The following is a 24088-nucleotide window of genomic DNA, read 5'->3' as shown; positions in this document are numbered from 1 at the left end:
CACTTTTATTATATTTATGCCTACTTGATGGACCCTTATTCAATCCTAACCATAAACCTAGTATCACGCTTTATCTTAGAACCATATTCATAACCCTAAACCTAACGTTAATTTAACTAATTATAAATGAATAATATTGAAACCATAAAGCCTACAAAGCTCCATTGTAATTTTAAATCTAATGATATTCCTTAGTAGTTCAAATCATGGTTCAATTAGGAGTGGTATTCAATAGGGTTTAGGGTTTAATGTTCACTTATATTTAATGTTCAATCATAATTGTTGTTCAATTAAGGTTAAGGTTATGATTATATTTTTGGATTGACTTTTTGTTATGGTTAAACAGAACCCTACCTAAACCCTATTCTTATCTATAATTAAATGTTAGCCATAATTATTATTAATAAATATATATATGTCTTGACATATTATTGAAACATAATTATAAAAATGTATTATAAATTATAAAATATAAAATATAAAATAATAAATATTATTATAATAAATTATATATGTATCAACTGTAATAATAAATACAACTACTTTAAATGTAAATTTAATATTTATTATATAAAAAATACACAACTAAATGTTAACCATAAGTATTATTAATAAAAATATGTCTTGACATATTATTGAAACATAATTATAAAAATGTATTATAAATTATAAAATATAGAATAATAAATATTATTATAATAAATATTATTATAATAAATTATATATATATCAACTATAATAATAAATGCAACTACTTTAAATGTAAATTTAATATTTATTATATAAAAAATACACAATACATTAGTTTTAGATTTGTTGTATGGAATTACAGTGAATTTTTTTGTTGGTCGTTGATCATCGTATTAGTGTTATTTCTATGAAATAAGGGAGATGGTTGCACGTGGATTTTAGCAGTTGGCTACGGTCGTGAGGTTCTAGCCATACTTTGTTCTATGGTGAGCTTTCTTGCAGTCGGGGAGAGGAGGCATTTTTGGTGTCACAGAAAGGAAAGGCTCTTCTGTTCTGCTCGTGGTATCATTTCTGTGCGATCTTTGCTACGTGGAGGAGCTATGGTGGTGTCGTGGGTTTGTTACCAACAGTGTGGGGGAGTTTGGTGGGATTTTGTGTGGCTACCCTTGTATTATTGTGTTCCTTAGTGCTTTTCGTGGATGTGTGATTCTTTTCGGTGCATAAGTGTGTAGCATGTTGACCCGACAAGGGTTTTTGGGGTAATTCTATGTGGCCTTAAACGTAATGGGCATTGGCATGGATTCGAGAGGAATCCTTTTGGGAAGGGAAAGCATGCCTTTCAAGGATGTCATGATTGGGAGTAATCAACATCGATTATGTATGAGAATCCTATCTTTGGTGTGAATAGAATTGGTATGAGGGAGAACTATTCTAAAATTTGGAGTTTTAGCTCTGTCAAAGTTAACAAGTGTCTAGCAAGTCTAAGTGATTCGGCCTGGCATTGTTGAGGAGTATATTAGCTATTTAATTGGCGATCCAAGTTTCTTTTCTTTCTATGGATTCGTGCGCTTGATGTACATGGAATTCTTTAGGGGAAAATGGAATTGTTGTTGGCTGCCAATGGTTATTTTTGGTGATATTTTTGTACATGTCAAAAAAAAGTAAGGTCTTTGAAGGGGGCCTGTAGCTTCATAAATTGTACACCCTTAATTAGGGTTTTCCATTTTCATGCTTAGGTTAGCACTTGTCTTAGTGTGTTGCATTTTACATTTTAAAATTTCTTTAAGTATTTAATTATTAATTTAATTATATCTAAAATTATCTCTTACCATTCCACACATTAGAAAATTGGGCCGTTCACCTTGAATGTGACCCTTTTTATTTTATCTTCCTTAATTAATTAATCAATTGAATCCTAATAAAGTCTTATTTCTATCTTTAGGGGTCAATTTCGCACATCTAAACACCTTGGATTGACGCACCGAGCTGGATTTGACTTTGTAATCATAATACCTAGTGTCCCTAAAACTTTACAAAAAAGTCAACTGGACTGGTGTGACCACCATACCGGTCTTGACTTTTTCACCCCAAATTTTTGGATCATGTTTTGGTAGTATTATAATGTTTAAATCTTGTTTTGTGTGAAAGTTCATCAATTCTAGGTTGGCCTATGATCAAAATTAAAGTTAGGGTTTCATATATATAACCTTTTCTTTCCACATTTGAAAGATCCATTCACTAGCAATTGAAGGAGACCTCTTATGAAGTGAAAGTGCAGGTTTTATTGGATCTAAAATCAACCAATTCATCATTCATCAAGTTGTCATCAACCTTTTGCATCATCAATGAAAGCTTAGGAGATGTTGAAGAATAAAAGGAGATCACCGATTGTTGATTGTTTTGTACCTCTCTCTTAAGGTTTGGTATGGTTTCATGTTATTTTTATATCTCTATGTGAGTTTTTAGATCTACATATCATTCATTTTTCAGATTTACAGTTTCTTTAGATCAATATTGCATTTGTGGTTTGAAGCATTTACTTTATGTTCATTTAGGGTTTTCACTCCAAACATAGGGTAGAACTCTAGTTTTGCATTTTAGCTCATTAGGATCTTACAAACACCTAAGACTCTAGGGAGCACACACTTTTTGATACTACATTGGCTATTTGTGGAGGTGGAATTCACCAAAATGAGGGGTTTGACTAAGACAAAACCATATATTGCTACATACACACCATTTTCAATTTGCAGGTGCAGATACAAGTCTCTAACGGAGCTGCAATCTTTTGGGAAGTCAGAATTAATAAGCATAGATTTAGATCTAGAAGTAGGACTTAGGCCTTTGGGACCAGAGCACCCAACACTTTGGTCCTGGACCAGAGTGCCCAGTGTCCTGGTCCTCAGCATTTGGTGATACTTTTTGGTAGTTCACATCTTAGGTGCTTTAACTTTCAGACCCTTAGTTTTTGTCTCAGTTCAAGAACTGTGACTAGAGAACCCAACACCCTGGTCTTGCTCAGTTAAGCTTAAATTTTAGTGACAGGTGCACATCATAATTCCTTTGTTAGATCTATAGTCTATGTCTTAGATTCATTTTTATATCTTTTTGTTAGTGCGATTAACATAGTTGCTTTCATATATTTCACTAGCTTAGTCTATCATTACTTTACATTTGACTCATTTCCCTTCCATAACAATAAAGGAATAGAAACTGTAAAAGTATTCCCTAACTCTCTTTCACAAGAGGAAGTCAAAGTGAATCACTTCATTAGGCTCTTTCATATTCCAATGTGTGAATGAGAGTAGGATTAGGTCTTCGTCTACCCGATTCCATTTTCACACAACAGAGAGCCCTATTTCTAAAATCATGTTGGCTTCTTTATTAAGTCATGACATGTTGGATTTAATCCTATAAAGGAGATTTGGTCACAAGTTCTTGTGTGTGTGATACTTTCATGGTTTCCACTAGAATTTAATAGAAATGATATATTTAATTTAGCTACAACACAACTTGGCAAGCCAGCAGGCCCTTCATGACAAACAATGGATATAAAAGTAATCTCTTCTGCACATGTTTATGTTGAAATTTATTTGAATAGGCCTCTTCTTAATTCAAAAGAAATTGGTTGGGATTGAATTCATGGATTCAACAACTTGATAATGAAACTTTTCCATTTCGATGCTAGATTTGCCATAAATATGCGCATTTGTAGTGAATGTGTCCTAAATCTAAATCTGTAGGAGCTTCTAATAATGGGCCAACTAGTTCACTTGATAATTAGGACAAAGGGAAATCTCCTATGATAGAGGATAAGGGGGCCTTCACTCTGGTTAAAACTCGAAATAGGGGAAGAGGTCAAAAGAGATCTCGAAAACATATGTAGCTTCATGAATTATTTAACAAGTTCGATGCTCTGGATGATTTGGATCAATTTGATGGGATTATTGAAAACTTACCTATAGGCCAAGAGCTTATGGAGACAAGTCAAATAGTTGGTGAAAATGATAGTACTACTCAAGTTGGATCACTAGAGGGCGATTTCTATGTGCAAATGGAGATAAATATTCCCTTGCTAACCTTTGGTGAGATAGGTACAAGTGGATTCCAAGTAGTTTTTGTGGTCAATATGGAGAAAGAGTCTCAGGATGTGAGTAAAAGTAAGGGTACCCCATTTTATTTAGGAATTCATAAAAAATCTCTTAAAAAAAAGCTCTTGAGAAGCTTCCTAAGTTGGAAAGAAGAATGATCAAGAAAAGCTAAAGTTAGTTGGTGAGACACTAGTGGAGTCAAGCTCTAATGAAGACCTTTGATTTATGTTTCTCTGCATCACACAAATTATTATCTTATCGTAGAATGTGAGTGGCTTTAATAGAATCCCTAGACAAAACGCTATTTCTAACTTGATTTGTTTTAATTCTCCGGATGTGGTGTTTATTGAATAAACTATATTATCTATAGATGGTATGTTAAACATGTTAGAATAACCAGTGGACAATTGAGAGGGGGGGGGGTCAATCAGTTTTCAACAAATTATATTTAGTTGGCTTCTCTAATATTTCTTTATTGCTAGGCCGAGTTTGGGTTGTTGTTTATTAGGGAAAATTATGTGGGCAAAAGATAATTTATCTGGTACAATTTGACTTCCAAAATTTCATTGACAATAACAATCTCAAGGATATTAAAGCAATGAATGGTAGATTAACATGGACCAATCATAGGAAAGGTTTCACCAATATAAGAAAAAGATTGGATAGATTTTTGTGTGCAGGTCGTTAGGATAGTAAATTACAATACTACATGAAGTATTTGTGCTCCCTTTCATTAGATTAGACCATTATCATGTTCAGTTATTGTCAAGACAAAACAATAAATCAACATGTATTCCTTTCAAATTTAAAAACATGTGGTTAAGGGACTCAAACTTGGAGGTTATGATTGTGAAATGGTGGAATGAGATAAATTAGAGTTATCAAACATATATGTATCAAATCAATAAGAAATCAAAGTATATCAAGGTGAAATTAAAGGAATGGACCAAAAATTAGTTCAAGAAAATATTCCAAGAAAAATATAGAATAGAAAAAAAGTTTATAGATCTCAATGAGATAATTATTGGAAAAGGAATGGGAATAGAGGAATATGAAAGAGAAAAATCACTAAAGGAAAAACTATATGAAATAATAGCAAGGAAAGAATGTTATTGGAGACAAAAGTCTCGTTAGATTTGGCTTTGAGAAGGAGATAGAAACATAAAAAAACATTCATAAAATTTAAATAGAAAATAAGGAAAGAAGCAAGTTCATAGATATTTATAGAGAAGATGGATCAAAATATCAATCTTTGGAGGAAGTAAATCTGGAGGGAGTTAGATTTTTTGAATAAATTTTAAATAAAGAAGTTCTTTCAAAAAAGGATTCCAAAGATAAATTTTTAAGACCGATTCCTAGAATTATTTTCGATGAATAGAACAAAGAGATGCTTAAAAGGACAACCAAGGAGGAAGTTAGGGATGCCATCTTCCAAATGAATCTTGATAAATCTCCAGGCCTTGATGGTTCCCCAACTGGCTTCTTCCAAGGTTTTTGGGAAATAATAGGAGATGATATCTATAAGGAAGTGGATGAATCAAGAAAAAAGAGAATCATTCCTGGGGCAATTAATCACACATTTTTTAACTTTGATTCCAAAAAAGAAGGATGTCCATAAAATGAGTGATTTTAGGCCAATTGCTCTATGTAATACAACATACAAAATCATCTCTAAAATTATTGAAAATAGATTAAAATTAGTTTTAATTTCCATTTTTACAAAAGAATAGAGTGCGTTTTCTCTAGAAGATCAATTGTTGAAGGTATTATAATAGCCCACCAAGCAGTGCATTCAGCAAGGAAGACAAGACATGCACGTATGGTTCTTAAATTAGACATCTTCAAGGCATATGATTCAGTGAACAAAGAGATTTTAAAAGAAATCCTATTAAAATTTGGCTTTAATAAGGATTGGATAGAATGGATCAATAGCTGCATCTCCGCCCCAAAATTATCGATTCTAATGACTGGAGCTACTCATGGTTTCTTAAGTACACGAAGAGGGATTAGGAAAAGTGATCCAATATCCCCCTTTATTTTTATTATAATGACAAAAACATTAGGGAGTCTTAACTATAAGACCAAAGATGAGGGAGAATGGAATGGGATAAAAGTAGCTATCGGGATGGAACTAGTAACACGTCAAAAATTTGAAGATGATACAATCATCTTTGGACAATCGCATAGGAGAGAAGCTAAGACAATTAAAAGTCTCCTCAATACATACTTTGTTTCTTTAGGTCAACAAGTCATTTGGAATAAACCCAAGGTGTTCTTCCTTTACACTCAACCGAATCTTCAAAGAGTTTATAGATAGAATCTTAAATCTTAAAGTCGCCAACTTTCCTAGGAATTTTTTAGGAACACCACTTCTTGAAGGTATTAACAAGAAGTTCTGCTGGGAAAATTTAATAAATAGGTTTTCAAATAAAATGGGATCATGGAAAGGGAAATGAATATCTTCCGCTCATAAATTAACAGTGATTAAATCTGTCATATCGGTGCTACTTGTTTATTATATGCCATATTTAAAAATTCCTAAAACAGCTGAGGAAGATACGAACAAAATTATGAGAACATTTTTTTGGAATGACACTAAGGATAAAAATAGAGGTTCACTTATTGCTTGGGAAAAAATATGTACGCCAAAGGTAGTTGGTGGAACAAGAATCGGGTAGTTAATATCGATGAATTTCACAATGGGATCAAACCTAGTATGACAATTATACAATAATGGGGATTAGAAATGGATAAATGTTTTTAGAAGGAAATATCTAAATAGTGATGATCATATTATTCTGAAAATTAGGGACCTCCCAAGGGGATTAGTTGTATAGAATTACATTTTTGAATGGAGGCAAATAATATCAAGGTATGTAATATGGGAAATTGGTGATGGTTGTAGTGCCTCCTTCTAGTCTGACACATGCAATACTTACAAAACTCTGGAGAACTTCACAAATTTTAAGGAAATTAAAAGAAAAAGTTATAGGATTTGGGGGCCTAAAGTGAAAGGTTATGCAATAATAATTATGAAGGATGCAACTAGTATGTGGCAATGAAAATTATTGGATGACAAAGAGGCTCCATGACAATAGAAAGAACTATTGAGTGACCTCTTAGCAAAAATATGTGTGGTGCCTTCCAATGAGTTGGATAGGATCTAATAGTTTGGGTCTATAACAAGATCTTATAAAGTTATATAAGGATATAAAATCAAATAAGTTATCATAGCTAAAGACTAGTGACCATGTAAACTATTATGGAACAAACAATGTTTGCCAAAAGTAGGGCTCTTTTATTGGTAATCCATTCAAGGAAAGGTCCTCACACATAGAAAGTAGATGTGTTTTATGTAGAATGCATAAGGAAACTACCGACCCTATCCTTTTAGATTTCTTCTATGCAAGAAAATGTTGGGACTAGTTTCTATGAAAGTTAGACTTTCAATGCCCCAAACCACAATACTTATTAGACTGGTTCAAAATATGGAATGACTTGAGAAAGAAAAGTATGTTTGCCAGTATTTGGGGAATAATACCGTCAATAATGGTTTGGGAAGTTTGGAAGGAAAGAAATTATAGAATATTTCAAGATAAATAAATGCCATAGAAAATTTTTATTCAAAAGATTGAAGATCAAGTATTGGATTTGGTCAACATAGCAACAAGGAATCATGTTGTTAAAGAAAATCCATTCACTCTTTGGGATGATGAAATGATGAGAAAATTTAAAGCTTTAATTATCCCCAAATCTCAAGGTGGAAGTAAAAATAAGGATTTTTCAAATGGACTCCTCCTTGAGTGGGATGGATAAAATTAAATTTTGATAGAGTGGTAAGAGGCAATCTAGGCAAAGGGGGTATGGGTTATATTTCTAGGGACGAAGAGGGGAAAACGATTGTAGAAGAATCAAAAGATTTAGGTGAAACTACAAATAATATACTAGAAATTAGAGCTACATTTTTTGGGTTACAACTTGGTTTCATATTAGGATCAAAGAAGATTCACTTAGAAGGAAATTCTTAGATTGTAATTAATACCATTCAAGAAAACAGATCAATCTAGCTGGTTGATGGTGACATGGCTAAATCAAATTCAAGAGTTAATTATGAAATTAGATTATTTCCAATTAGTCATATCTATAGAAAAGGGAATGTTGAGATAGATATACTAGCCAAAAATATAGTTAGAAATTAATAAATAATACAAAGCTTTAAATATTAAATGCCAAGATTAGGGTATGTGAGCAGTGCAACATTCAAATTGTTTGACTGTTTTTGTATAAAACAGACATGAGTATTTTTCAAACCTGTATAAATTTATTGAGTTTAATGCAATTTGGAAAGAAATATTATAGTAAGGAAAGGAGATCTTGTCACTTTTGATTGGATAGACTATCCAAAGGAATCAAGGACCATTAATTACTTTTGTAATGATTAACAAAGGTTGGAGATTATTTGGAGAAGATTTTTGAAAGAATATATTTAATGATTTTTAATGAAGTCATATGGAAGGGTAGACATTTATCAAGACAAATAGTAGCTAGGGTATGGCCAAAAGGAGGGATTTAATTATTTAGAAAAGAAAGAATTTTGGAGGTATTCCGCTAAACAAAGTTTTCCAACCTATAGATCATGACCTATCAAGGGGTGATCCTTGCAATTTGGGAGATCAAAAAATCATGATCGAATTTGTGTCAGTTAAAATCATTAATCGATACTTGGAAAAGATAAATATTCATCCCAAGTTGAGGCGAGCCTTTATGATGGATTTGAGACTCTATTAACATAATAGAGTTCTTGGAAACATCTAGAAAATTTTAGTAGTTCTAAATTTGCCTTTTTACTCTCTAGTAAGATTAGAATTATACGATGAAATGGAGAATCCAATACACATGTTGGCAACTAGAAGGCAAATGGCCTTTTTAGGAGAAATAAATAATAAGATATTGAGTACTATTTTGAGTTATAGAGATCCGTTAGTCCCGTATGCCATCAAATCCCTGACAATGAAGGATTTTATAATGGCAGATCATACATAGCATGTGAATTTAGACACTTCGTCAATGTTTCAAGCCATTTTGTTAGACAGAGGTCTAACCAATATCGTGGCTAAGAATCTAGGCAAAGCAGTGCTTAAGAAATAGGTATTGGGTGGGTTAGATGATGTCCTCAAAAATTATGATAACTTTTGGATTCTATTGCCCAAGGATTTTGACAAGGAGAATGAAGAAATTCCAAAGCTCCCAATTATTGTGTTGGATGATGAGGATGATTACAAAAACAAAAAAAAGGTGCAATTAGGAGTTTGGTTTTCCTAATGACCTGGACAAGTATAGTGGAGAATGCAGCCTCATATTGGATTTCAACCTACATTTGACAGGAAGGCCTGGAAGAGAAGATTCATGCAATTGAGGTGGAAAGAGAGAGCCCCATGGATGAGGACAAGATGGAAATTGATGAAGAAGTTTAGAAGGAATGTGCAACTTACTGGGCTCACATTTTGTTAATAGGTTATTAATATAAATGGTCTGATATTTAGAAATTCTACATCTAGAGATTGTTAGAATGTTTTGATAAATGTAATAGAAGGGTTAAATTTATAGTATGAACTACTTAACTAAAGCTTTTAAGACTAGGAAATATACTATGTTTCCCTTTTAGTATAGCAAACTTGTTGTATGTAAACTTGAATATTTTCTTTAATTAATGGGGACTAGCCAGTATATTTGATGATCTATAGTGTTGTTTATATAAGCAAAGATGCATGCAATTATAGGTAAATGCAATCTTAGCTGTGTAACTACAGTAACTTCCTAAAACAAAATAAGATACTAATATTTGCTTACAATATATTATTTTATATTCTTGGTGTAATAATTTCATTACATGTAAATAAATAAACATGTTAGTATTGTTTATGCGACCTCAAATAGCTTCTAGGTTTAGTAGCTTGTTAAGAACTCTAACCTTGACTTGCAATACTATGACCTATGCTACACATAGTATTGATGCAACCATATATATATTTTTGGTAGTTTATTATACTTTATACACATTCATCTTGATATCACGAAGTAGTTTTTGATTTTGTCTTGCGATTTTCACATGACAATAATGAGTCTCATAGGAAGGAAATCATGTGAATTCTGAGGTGTATTCAGGGCATCACATATTTTTACTTTTAATACACATCAAGACATTCATAGATATTAGGCTTAACCAATTTAGATTGGGCAAGTGATTTCGACTCATGCAAGTTCACGTTAGGTAATCCTACTACTGTTTGATGTGATAACCCAAGTTCCATTCAACCAAATAAAGAATCAAAGGATGAATTACATTGACTTCACAAATATGTAATTAAAAATATCATTTATGATGGTTTTTTATCCTTAGAGTATTTGTCTACTCAAGATTAGGTCATGCTCACTATCTTGATTTGCAAAATATGCTTAGGGTGAAGGAAGTTGTCCTTGGAGAATATTGAGTCTTCATTTCTAGAGATAAGATTTATTCATAAGGTTTTCTCCTTTTTTTCTTTTTTTATAGACTTTTATATCACATTAGTACATCATGAAGCCTTGTTATCAAGACTCATTTTCTAGTAATTTTTTCCTTGAATATTAATTTAGGGGATAATTTACTCTTAAAATAACTATTATACATCTATATTATATTTATCTAGATCATATACCTAGTAAACCTATTTACATTAGCATAAGTTGAATTAGTGATTTAGTTGTGTCACCTCATAAGAACATGAAATATGCTCTCATACTTGTGTTCTACACATGTCACAATTCCTAGAGGGTTGGACAATAGTTTACATCCACCTTCCTACTTTATTCTCATTCTACATTTGCAAACATTTTCCTTGTATATTTTACTCATTTACATGCTAGTTTCTGGCTTTGGTTTTTTGCATTTATTCTCCTATGAGATTTACTTGTATATTTCAATCATATTTTCTAAGCCAATAGAATCAACATCCATATCCAATATTAGTATTCCCTTCATAAGTGGTTGATGAAATTTAATTTCATGTTTCTTACCTAATTTTATTTTTGAGATGCATTCCCATGATAGCTTACATGCAATTAGAAGGGAGAACAAAATATAATAATACAAATTATATAATTTCCACTTTTCTTCTTCAAATTTGACTCTAAACCACATATTTCTGATACAATGATATTGATACAATAACATCATATGTGCATAACTTAGTTGACACATTATTTGAACCATACCTATTTTATCTACACTTATAGAAAACAATGCTAATCCTAATTCTCGTGTATCTTACACATTGGTTGAGTCAAATCCATGGTTTTGCAAATTTCTTAGTTGAACAAATGATTGCTAAACTTTTAAGTACCAAATTTAAGTTTATGGTCAGCCTAATCATTCCAATTAGTTGTTACTTGTACAATCAAAGTGCAAAATATTCTATTTGCATCATTTGGATTTGAATCTAGAGAGTAACCCTAGTATAATTTTAGACAACTACAAGATCATTCAATAAGGAAATTCAAGATTTTATTATTATAGTCTAGACTTTCATCGTTGCATTAATTTCTTCCATCTACCATTTTCTTATCTTTTCTAATTTTAAAATTCATTGACTTAGCATTCTCACATACCTTGAGACAAAGGGAGATAAAATTTGTATTGTGAGAAAATCTTAGCCATACAACCAAGTTTTTATGTGGAGACATATTAAAATATTCAAGATAGACTAGAAGAGTAATGTTAATGACTTATAGAGACCAGATCTATGCATGTAAAGTAGATTTGTGCATCGATATTAAATCTACACTTATATTGATCAATTCTATAGATGTATGATTAATATTTTCCTTTTGAAGATGATTGACAAAATAAGATAAGTTTACATAATCTAAAGTATTTGCAAAACATTACCAAATTTCTTAGACATTAATAGATCACTTCTTACCAACTCATATAATAAATGTAGATTAAAATTTCCAATTTAATCGTATTATTCTATTTATTTATTTTTTAAATATATATTTAAAACCTCTAGGAAAAAAAGAAGTTAAAAGCTTATATCAATTACACAAAATATAAAAGGAGCTTTTAATCTCCCTTTGAAAATGAAACAATGTTTACAATATCTAAATACTTTTATATACTTTTGACAAGGTCAAATCCCGTAATGGTACCCCAAATATAAAATTTACTGAACATGGGCTTAGCAGAATTCTATTCAAAACCATATCCTTTGAACCTTACCTATTATCATTTAATTAATTTATTGCATGCCTTGAAAAATAAAAAAATGTTTGTCCTCTGCTTATTGCATTGTTTTCTAGAAACCTTCTCAGAAAAAATCAATGGAAGAAAATCGTAATGTACACAACCGACATGAAACTTTACGTTGCAGATCTCACAAGATACTAATTCTTCCCAAGAAAAAATAATATTTCTGCAATTGACACAGTCATGTTGATTCTTTCTCCAGACAAAACCTTCACCTGCTCTGCAACACTATTTTTATGACCTGCAAATCCCATCCCCATTAACTCTCTCAGAGTAGTACCAAATTTCTCGGCTATATTCACTGAACAAAATATTCTATTTTCCAGTGATGGAGAGAGAAGCGGATGAATTCCATTTCCTCGACGCCTTTGGAATTGTTGGAGAGGCAAGGAAAATCGTGCGTCGTAAGGCGAAACTCCTGGGAGTCATCGCCATAACCCAACTGCTTCCTCTTTCCTTTGTAATTCATGGCCACAGTTTATTCGCACGGTCCCTCCTCGACAAAATCATGATGAACAACGTATTATTGGGCATACAGGCGGGCAGCCCTGCCGCAGAAAGTATCCGCCACACTTTGCACATAAAGATTGAGGAGTTTGTACTGCCGACAACGGTGTACGCAACCCTAGTTTTTGCCTTCTCGTTGCTATCCAGATCGGCAGTGGTGTAGACGGTGGCATCAATCTACTCAGGCAAAGAATTGAGTTACACAAAGGTTATGAGAATCGTGCCCAGAGTATGGAAGCGCCTCATCCTCACTTTTCTCTGGTTTTTCCTGATTATGTTTCTATTCTATGTGGTCACCGTGGGCGCCCTGTTTTTCTGGTTGTTGATATATGGAGTAGTTGGACTGAAGAAGGGGACCGTTTTCATTGGGGTCCTTGGTATTGTCATCGTGGCTTTAGTTTTGCATGTTTACATCGTCATGGTGTGGGAGCTTGCCAGTGTGGTGTGTGTGGTGGAGGATATACAGGGATTGAATGTGATGAAGAAGAGCAAACAACTTATGAAACGAAAGAGGGACACGGGGTTGACACTGTATGTTTTGTACGTGATGGTTATGGGCGTTATTGGTGGCGTTCAGAGCTATTCAGTGTATGGAAAGGGGGACCAACTGATGAGCGTAGGAGTTATCATGACGGTGGTGTTGTTGCAGTGTGTTGTTGATTTAGTATGGCTGCTAACTCACGTCGTCCTTTACTTTGTCTGCAAATCCTGTCACCGTGAGGAAATAGATAAGTTGGCTTTGTCCAAACATTTAGAGATGTATAATGGAGGCTATGTGCTTCTCAATGGTGGCCCTATGCGGTTTGAGATGTCTGGCCCATAGAGGCTGTTAGGAAGAATAAGAATGTTTAACTATTGCATCGAATAGTATTACATAAGAATCTAGGACAGAACAACTCATTAGAATATTTAAGATTGAAGAATGCTTTCAAAATTAGGAGTTTCTTAGATTTAATCTTAGAAACATAAGCAATATATATGTAATTGTCTAGAGTGTAAGACATTTGATTGAATCTAGATTAATATAGTATATTTCATGTGTTATTTGTACTTGTTTTTTTTTTTAATTTGGTTGTATTTTTTTATATAGTGTCAAAGTCCAAGTTAAAATTATAAATCTTTCAAAAAGAGCTAGAATTGGTTTTTAATGGACCCCCAAAAACTTTACAATAAGAAATACCTTGAACTGTAACAAAGGAAAACAAGGCATGGGCTGAATAAGGACTCCAAAGTGAAGGTAGAAAAAATAAGCTACATAATTTCTCCAACTTTTGTACCCCACTAAGGTATTAGGCTTCATTCAACTCAAATACCTTATTGAAGTATCAGAATTCATCTAACTTGAATACCTCATTCAGGTATTACATTTCCTTCAAAATTAACACCTTATTGAAGTATCAAGATTAATCCAAGCTCAATACCATGTTGATATATGAATCTTTATCCATACTTGATATTTTCATATTAATGATCAATTAAAAATTTAATCGACTTAGGTACCCTACATAGTTTGACATAAATGAAAATATAATCCCTACCACCAGAAAATCCTATTAACAGAATGATCATTTTAAGTGGAAACATATACAAACAATCAAGATAGAATACAAGAAATTTTTTTAGGGATTTATAGAAACCAAAGCATTCACCTAAGTAAGATCTATTCCTCTAAATCAATTTCTTGCTTATGTAGGTCAATTATATGGATATATATAGTTAATCCCTTATTTGAGAATATTATCAACAACAATAAAATATGAATTTATAAATTAAAAAATGCTCCTCCAAACATTACTAAGTTTCCTACACATTAATAAATCACTTCTTATCAACTCTTACAAAAAAATTTATATTAAACTTTCCAACTAAATAATACTAATCTATTCATTCAATTCTCTAAATATATTTTTAATTCCATTTCTTACAACTAATTTACCTAAAATAAAATTTAAATATTTAATATCAATTTCTATTTTCCCTCAACAGTAATTTTGTTCTTCTTTTGAAAAATAAACAATGTGCACATTGTCTTAATACTTCTAGCTAGTTTCCCCAAGGTCTCATCGCATAATTTTGTGGCATGCCTTTAAAAATTGAAAGAAGTTTATCCTTGTTCATATTACATCGTTTTCTATGGTTGGATAGTGTATCTAGTGGTAAAATAAGTGTAAATTGCATAATCAGATATCAAAGAGCGAATCACAACTCTAATCTAATTAATATTACTCCTAAATTACAATGGAATGATGCAAAATCAATTGAAATGAAAGGAAAATCTATCTAAAACTCCCTCAATTGACATAGCAAGGCTTCCATAAGATGGACAATATTGTTGATGTAGGTGGCTCTTAGGTATTGCACTGATTTCTTGCATAAGATGGACAATAGCTTTGAAGACTATGATTCTATGATTCTAACTTGAATTGAGAAAATGAGGTTGAATTTATAGATTTTCAACACAAAGGGGGTGAGAAATAGAACTCAAGTGTTGATTTATAAATAATTGATTTAGATTGATCAGATAATAGAGTTGATTGATCTGTTAACTCAATAGATTGGAGAGTGAACTAAATAGATTGGCTAGTGAACTCAAGTGATTGATCACTAGATTGAATTGACTAGCTATTTGATTGGATTGATTAGCGAGATGACTGATTAGATGGATTAGTCAGAAAAATGTGATTGAGAGTTAAAAAGGATGATTGATGAGTTAACTGATTGGATAATTGATTTGATCAATCAGTTCTGATTTTAGCATGTGTTGTAGGATTTTGAAATTGAATTTGTTTCTCATTTTCAATTTGGATTTGATTTTGGACTTTCGAATGCTGAAATGCACATGAAATTAATTGAAATTTAGATTTGATGAAATGTGAATTTGGAGGAAATGAAATTAATTGGAATTAGGATTTGGGAGAAATGAAATGAAATTAGATGGAATTATAATTTGGGGAATTGGAGTAATTTAATTAATTAACTTAAATAATTTAAATGAAATTATTTAAACATAGAAAATTGAATTAATTAAATAATAAAGATAATTATACTAAGGAAACGATCGTAATTAATTAAATAATTAATATTTAATTAATAATTGAGATAGGTTTAATTAGAATGATGCAAAAGTTTGGACAATTAATAATGATTTGAATTGATTAGAAGAAGATGTTAGTTTAATTAAATAACTATAGAATTACTTAATTAAATAAACGAATAATTAGTATAAGATCAATGAGACATTTTTAGGCGTCTACATAGAATTTCCTATGAAATGATCTAAACCAACATGATAAGATAACTATTTACATTTATTAATTAACTCAAAAGTCAGAATATAACCGTATTCTGATTAAATTAAATAAGAGTCTTTTCAGGTTTGGTTTGTATGACTGGATAGACAACGCGTTTAAATATAATCTATGGAAGAAAAACGTAATCCATACGATGGACATGGAAGTCTGGAGCGTTATGACTGGGAGGCTCGTCTAGAATTTATTGCTCAGGGACCACAGTGATAGTCTTTACCGTGTCAAAACCAGCAGGATTAGGACAAAGTTTATTGCCTGGAACCTTCGTTCTGGGCCCCCAATTGACAAAAATCCCGTTGATTCTTTCTCCAAGCGTAATCTCGACCTGTGGTGCAACGTTTTTTTATAATACGTGCACATCGCTTCTGGGATAACTCTTACAATGGGTACAAGATTTAGCAGCTATATTCGTTGAGCAAAGTATTCTATTTTCTAGTGAATCGAGTGATGGATAGAGAAGCGGGAGAGTTATATTTTCTGGATGCCTTCGGAATCGTGGGAGAGGCGTGGAAAATCGTGGGTCGTAAGGCGAAACTCTTAGGAGCTATTACTCTTACCCTTCTGTTTCCTCTTTCCTTTGTAATCCATGGCTACAGTTTATTCTCAGGGCCCCTCACCAACAAAATCATGATGAACGATTCATTATTCGGAATAGAGGCAGGCAGTCCTGCGGCAGAAAGCGTGAACCACAGCTTGCACCTGCAAATTGCTGAGCTTTTACTCATGACGCTGTGTACCTAACCCTAGTTTTTGTCTTCTCTCTGCTGTCTAGGTCGGCAGTGGTGTACACGGTGGCAGCCATCTACGCAGGCAAAGAATTGACCTACACAAAGGTTATGAGCATGATACCCAGGGTATGGAAGAGCCTCATCCTCACATTTCTCTGGGTTTTGCTTATTGTGTTTCTATCCTATGTGGTCATCGTGGGTGCCCTGTTTTTCTGGTTCCTGATATATGGAGCGGTTGGATTGAAGAAAGAGACCCTTATCGTTGGGGTGTTCCTTATTTTCATCGTTGCTTTTCCTTTCTACGTATACATCACCTTGTTGTGGCAGCTTGCCAGCGTGGTGTGTGTGGTGGAGGATAAACAAGGATTGAGCGCCGTGAAGACGAGCAAACAACTCATGAAAGGAAAGCGGGACACGGCGTTGACGCTGAATATTTTGTACGGGCTTTTCATGGTCGTTATTGGTGGTGTTCAGAGCTATTCAGTTTATGAGAAGGGGCAGCAGGTGATGAGCGTGGGCATTATTGCGGCGCTGGTGTTGTTGCAGTGTGTTGCTGATTTAGGATGGCTGCTCACTCATGCTGTGCTTTATTTTGTCTGCAAATCCTGTCACCGCGAGGATATAGATTTCAAGGCTTTGTCCAATCATTTGGAGATGTATAATGGAGGCTATATGCTTCTCAGGGATGCGTCTATGGAGTTCGAGATGCTTAACCCGTAGAGGTTGTTAGAAAAAATAATCTGTGTTAGAATTATCCAGTAGTACAGTCTTTTAAACAAAATCTAGGATACAATAACTCAGAAATTAGAATATTTCTGATTAAGGAACGCTATAGATATAGGAAGTGGCCAGATTTTATTTTGTAAAGAAAACTTTAGATATAGAATTGTGCAGAGAGTGCAAGCTATTGTGTTGAATGTATTGAAAGTTATATTAATATATTATTTTATTCCATCCATTTAATTTTATTTTTTTGTTCTGATTTGCTCTGTTAGTAGCTGCTGCTATGCTTTTTATTATTATATTGGCTCTACGTTTTAGATGGTTTTAGATTCAAGGTAAAGTTAGAAACCTTTCAAGTTAAAGTTAGAGGCAAGTTAAGGCTAGGAACTTTTTAATAAGTTTGAGATGTTATATTGATTTTTATTTAGTTAGATAAGTTTTGAAGTGATTTATTCTATTTATTTAAAGTAGGATCTATAAGTGAAGGTTTGATAGTTTTTTATGGATGTAAATTTGTAAATTATAACATTATAGTCAATAATGTTTAAAGTGAAAAGGATCTACGTAGACTATCAAATAAAGAAAATGGAGAGCCTCAATAAATAGATAAATAAAAGGAATCATAGAAATGCAAGTTATAGCAAGGTAGAATTACTATTACTAAAATGTTAACTTCCAATCTCAATAGAAGATTTGTTGATGTTGATAATTAAATAGAATTGCTGATTTCATTCCAAAAATATTATCAAGATGTAGATATTACTTACATCTTTAGCATAGAATAAAAATTAGAGAACATAAATCTAGTTGATTTTGAGGGATGTTTTTTTTAATATGGGTTTTATAAATGAAGGTTTGTCAAGTTTTGATAGAAGTCATTTTGTAAATTATTAAATTGTAGTCCATAATATTCTTAGATCAAAAGCACTATGGAGACTAGTAAATAAAAATATTGGAGAGACTCAACTAAATGATCAGTAAAATAAGTCATGAAAATGCAAGCTATAAGTGTTATTGGTAAGCCTTGAACCTTGATGTCAATAGAATATTTCTTGATGCTAATCTAATAGAGTTGTAGAGATATTTTTGTAAATTATCAAGATATTGATATCACTAGCATGCTTTCCACAAGGAAAAAGAAACAGATAACTTAGATCTAGTTGAAATTTTAAAAAGAGTTCAATTATCTGAATAAAATTACATATTTAAATGTCCAGTTAAAATTAGATGTTTAATATGAAAAATAAATTTTTATTTGATTTACAATGGTTGAAAGCTAGCTTGTCAAACCTTCCAAGATATTTAAAGAGACAAATAAAAAATTTATTCGATTAAATCTCAACACTCAAAAGAGCTTAAGATAGATCAATATTGATGTGAACACAAACATAGGATGTATGGTAAAAAATAGTAGTAGCTATATCCACCTGTAGAAAATGACCCAAGGAATTTCCAATTGCCTCATAAGTAGATTTACACCGGAATTGTAAACAGAGATAAGGCAGTCTCACCCAAATAGAGGGAACATCAATCTAATCCTAAGAGGGCTAAAGGAGGGTGTCCAAGGATGAAAGAAGAGAGGGTGTGAATCCCATGACTACGCATTAGCCTCAAGAATAACATCTCTATAACCAGACTTGAATTAAAACTAGCAACACAGAAACTCCTAGCACAAGGGTAAATCTCTATCTTACCATCCACCTAAGGGAGCCAATGTGAGGAGATCCAACTACTTAGATCTAGCAGTGATGTCCATAAGGGGCAAAAGCTACCCATCAAGCCCAATTTAGAAAACAAAATTCTCATTGTCTAACACATCCTATCCTAAAACCACCATGGGGGGTAGACGAACAATGAAAGGGAACAACCATATAGGAGGAAGCCCTGGCATGAGAAGAGGCAAGAATTTTTTTTTAGCAAGTCATCATAGGTTCTTTGATGAGAGGTAGGTGAGACAAGGGCGACATCACCACTAGCATTAGCCTTTCTAGCCTTGTCATGGAAAGAAGCATCCCTAACATGAGTGGCCACAATATCATCCAAAAAATAGGAGGAGAACTCCATACAATCCTCCGCAATAGCCACCAAGCAAGAAGAACCTAAAGCCACACCAAAAGGACTTGAGGATGCGGTATGAGAAGCTCCACCATTGCACACAAATGTAGATATTGGAACAACCTCAAGATTAGAATCCATTGCGGATCTAAGATCAACCACTAGGTTAAACACAAGGGAAGAGTCCACAAGCAAAGGAGGATTTTCAAAAACTAGAGTGAAATTGCTAGGTGGGAGTCATTGCGAGAGTCATTGTAATGTGAAAATTATAGTTGACTTAGTTTAATCTTAGTTTTGATTATTGGGCTTATTTACTAGAAGATGTTTTTTTTTTGCTGAGTACCATATATTGGATTTTGAAGATATTATTGAAGACATCCATTTTCTCCTAAATATCTCATGAAAATTGGTATCACCTTCTTCAAATATTATGGGGGTATATTATAACCATTTTGTTCTTTATTCACATATGTATGATTCGATTGTAAAAATCGCTATACATATCATGATTTAATAGTTTCGACTTAGTCACTATTCATATTGAAAAAATTTATGGTGTTAAAAGATTATCTTTAGTTCTTTTTTCTCTATATATGCATGGTTTGCATACTTGACTCTAGCATGGTATCCAATTCTTTCTATCTATATTGTCATAGTTTTTGAATCCCCTTGGACCAACATTTGAATAATAGATAATTCACTTTAGTACAAGATCTAAAATATTTTTAACATTGTTTTACAATTTCACCTTCTTCACTTAATATTGGGACTCTTGACATTATAACACTTGAGCATCTTCTAGAGATATCTTTTTTCCCTTATATTCCTTTGAGGAATAAAAAGATATCTCATGTACACATGTTTGGGTTTGTTTCCTTTTAAGGGGAGGAGTATTGTTGACTAATCATAGATCATCTTCATTTTTCCATATTGAGAATCCATGAATTACTGCAAGACATTTCTTTAAAGAGGTCAATTGACCTTATCTATTAACTTCTTTTATGGGGTTCTTTTTATGATAGGTATTTTTTTCTTCATCTTTTAGCAATAGTTTTCTTCTTTTTTTTTTTGTTTCTTGCAAAAAGGAGTTACTTTTCTATGAATTTTTCTTTTTCGCAATTTGTTGGAGATCTTTTATATATGCATTTTTTATTAGGATTTGTAACTAGGATCCACATTTGCATTTTTTCTTTTCCTCCTCTAAGTTGCACTTAAGAGGTAGTGTTGATGTGACTATGGTTATTTCTCTAATTAGTTCAATTATTGAACCATTTTTACATCTTTTGAGTTAAGTTTACTTATTACACTTTCAATATGAATAGCATACTCTACATAATACTATATTGTCTTATGTTTTATGTTGACTTATATAGCCAATAATATTTTATTCATATTAAACATTAATTATATTTAATTCGTTACTCTGATAAGAACACAATTTATTCTCATCATATTGATCTTTGAGTTCTCCCTATTTTCCATTAGACCTCTATCTTGGATGGCTTTCTCCATAGCAGACTCTGACATAAGGAAAGATATATAAAAGTGATATTGAAGGGCTAAGGAGAACATAAATAAACAGTCCTAAACTAAGTACTACATAAAATAAATTTGTTAAAAAAATGTAAATAAACTCTGCTTGACCAATCAGACTTTATATATCCACCTATCAACTATTCAATATTATCATTAAAAAACTACTACATGTGTCAACCAAACAATCTTTCTTTAAAATATAAATATATTGTCTATCATCATTTAATAAAACATTTCGAGTACTATTATTAATTATAATTATCTTTCAATTCTATTATATCAGTATCAGCATGCAGGATGAGAGCGATTGCGAGAAAGCAAAAATATAGGAAGAAAAGCTTAATATGTGAAAACATGAAGCTTCATCCACGTCTTCAATGTTCTGCTGTTACGGTGGAGTTTAATTTGCAGATAGAACCGCCCCAATGGTGACGAATTCTGTAAGATCAATTCAAATTTATAACAAACATACGTCAGAAACATCCATGAAAGAGAAATGAGTTGAAATGCTTGGATTAAGCATAGCCAATAACAAGAAGAAATACCACGAAAACTATGGAACACAGGTCTGACTTTGAGAAAAAATAATATCTCATACCACGAAAACTATGGAACACAGGTCTGACTTTGAGAAAACATAATATCTCATCCACTCATTTTCTCTACTCTGTCCTCCAGATCTCCACCGCAGGAAATCGCAAAATATGGAGAAAGAATTCGAAGAACTGAAGTTCCTGGATATCGTGGGAGTGGTGGAAGAGGCTATGAAAATCCTGTCCTCTGTGACCAAATTACTGGCCTCCATCACAATTACCCTTCTGCTGCCTCTTTCCTTTGCAATCCTCAGCCACAGTATGATTACAGAGCCCCTTTCCAACAAAATGATAACGAACAAATCACTACTCCGATATGAGGAGGCTGATCTCTTTGGGAAAGGAAATCCTGCGCAACCTTTTGCTCAGCTAGTTCCTATTTATCTGGTATCCAGTTCAAGTCGTCCAACTAGTTTTGCTCACTTCCCTCATAGCACGTACTATATGGGGAAAAGCGAATTAAATATGCCGATCGTGGGGTTTTTCAAATGTAGTGTGGAATGAGTAACTATTATGTATGTAGAGTTCGTGGTGTTGTGTATCTCTTGTTTACACTAGTTAGGTTAAATGGTATACTTTCAATTATAAAATTTGTGGTGGTGTGGATCTATGTTTAGGCTAGTTAGGTTAAATGGCTACATCAAAATAATATAGAACCACATCATGTTATTCTTCCATGATCAATCTTGAGGCTATATCTCTTTATAGAAACTTTTTTAATTGTCAAATCTATATTAGTTCAATTATCAATCTATAAAGTGAAATTGACAACTTTAAAAGATGAGTGGGACGAGCGGTAGGGTGAGGGTTTCATATAGGGAGTCTGTAGAAGGCAATGAGGATGCAAACAATCATGCAGATGCAGCTCTCATGTCTGCTCTTGGTGCAATTTTGTTTCCTTGGGTCTTGGTTGCAAGATCAATCATTAGTATTGAGGGTTTCAAAGGTCTCTATGTGGAGTGAATGCCAGATGCTTTTGGTGGTGCTTTCCTCTTTGCGTGGAGTGATGCCGCCCTGATGTCCTTTGTTTTCTTTGTGGTGATTGTTGTGGGCAAGGTTTAAGTTTATTATGCCATAGATATGTTCCCTCTGGTTGTGAGGGGAGATGTTTTTGCTTCTTTTGCTTCTTGGAGCCTTCTATTTTCGAGGGGGATTTTCCATTTTTCCTTCTCCAGGAGATTTCTATGTGGGAAGTGTTTTCATTTTACTTTGATCTTTGGTTAGAGTATCTAGATTCTTTACTTTGTCTTTCTCTTATGTGGTAGCCTTGACCGCTTGTGATGTGGTTGCCTTGTTGGAGGCCTTTTATAGGGTTTCCAGCTCTATTTTGCTTCTTGGGGCTCTTTCTGCTATGTTTCCCATGCTTGTGCTAACTAGGTTCATTGGTGGTCCTACTCTGTTGGAGATGTGGTTGGTTGTTACTGGGTCTTCTTTCTTTGCTATGGATCATGTTTCTTTTGGTGGGGTTGTGGCAATGCCTGTTGCTATCTTTTCCCCTTTGGTGCTTTGTTGTTGTAGTCTTGCTCAGGGGGTTGTTTTCAAGTTTTTCCTCAAGTTTGTGCTTGCTACCCCTAAGCATCTAGGGGTACTTGGTGTCTTTTTGATATTTCTAGTTAAGGGTCTCTTCTACTGTCGTGGATGAGAATTTTTTTTTGTTGATGCTAAGAGAGCCTTATGTTATGATCTTGCTTATTATCAATTGATGGTCTATATTGTTTGTACTCTTGCCCACCCACATTTGTCTTCTATTGAGGTGGAGTGATATCCTATGGATGTGGAGATAGTTCTTGTGGGTTGGGATGAGGGTTTGGCTCTTTATCAGTCAATTTCCTCTCTTACTTTTCCTATAGAGGTAGATAACTCTCCTATTCAGGTGGAAAGAATTTTTGTGGGAGAGGTTCAATGCTATTGCAACGGGGTTGTTGCTGCATTGTTTTAGGGTTCTTGGTTGTAGGATTGTCGATGTGTTGATGATGCTTTTTTTCAATTGTTATTTCCTCCCCCTCCTATTGAGGTGGAGAATTTGGAATTAAAATGGTTCTTATTGTTGGTTTTGGGAGCCAATGCAAAGCCCATTATTATTCTCCTTAAGATAAGTTGATAGGTGGCTCTGGTCTTCCTTCTTGTGTAGATGGTTTACTAATGTTGTTTTCATTAATTTGTTTTGTTTAGGTTGTTGGTTCCTTGATGGTTATTTGTCATCAGTGTTTCTCTCTTGTTTTGTGTTTCACATCCCTTCAATACTTGATTAAGGGGTTTTAGATCCCCTCAAAACTTGTTTCATCCTTAA

General features: G+C 33.1%; 2 protein-coding genes across 2 annotated transcripts; both read left to right on the top strand.

Annotated features, from left to right (window-relative positions):
• Nucleotides 1-13066: 13066 nt before the first annotated feature.
• Nucleotides 13067-13678, top strand: LOC131078998 (uncharacterized). Its single transcript, XM_058016863.1, has one exon. It carries the CDS (start codon nt 13067-13069, stop codon nt 13676-13678), a length of 612 nt encoding a protein of 203 aa, XP_057872846.1.
• Nucleotides 13679-16578: 2900 nt separating this feature from the next.
• LOC131079018 (uncharacterized) lies at nt 16579-17735 on the top strand. Its single transcript, XM_058016883.2, has one exon. The coding sequence runs from the start codon at nt 17000-17002 to the stop codon at nt 17609-17611; it is 612 nt and encodes a 203-aa protein (XP_057872866.1). The 5' UTR covers nt 16579-16999; the 3' UTR covers nt 17612-17735.
• Nucleotides 17736-24088: the final 6353 nt, after the last annotated feature.

The sequence above is a fragment of the Cryptomeria japonica genome, chromosome 11 (assembly GCF_030272615.1).
Source record: "Cryptomeria japonica chromosome 11, Sugi_1.0, whole genome shotgun sequence".
NCBI classification, from domain to species: domain Eukaryota; kingdom Viridiplantae; phylum Streptophyta; class Pinopsida; order Cupressales; family Cupressaceae; genus Cryptomeria; species Cryptomeria japonica.
Note: the sequence above shows the minus strand (reverse complement) of the source record. Positions and strands in the feature narration are given on the sequence as shown.

Coding starts and splice junctions, on each gene's coding strand:
- LOC131079018 (XM_058016883.2), top strand. CDS start 17,000: ATGAGCATGATACCCAGGGTATGGAAGAGCCTCATCCTCACATTTCTC.
- LOC131078998 (XM_058016863.1), top strand. CDS start 13,067: ATGAGAATCGTGCCCAGAGTATGGAAGCGCCTCATCCTCACTTTTCTC.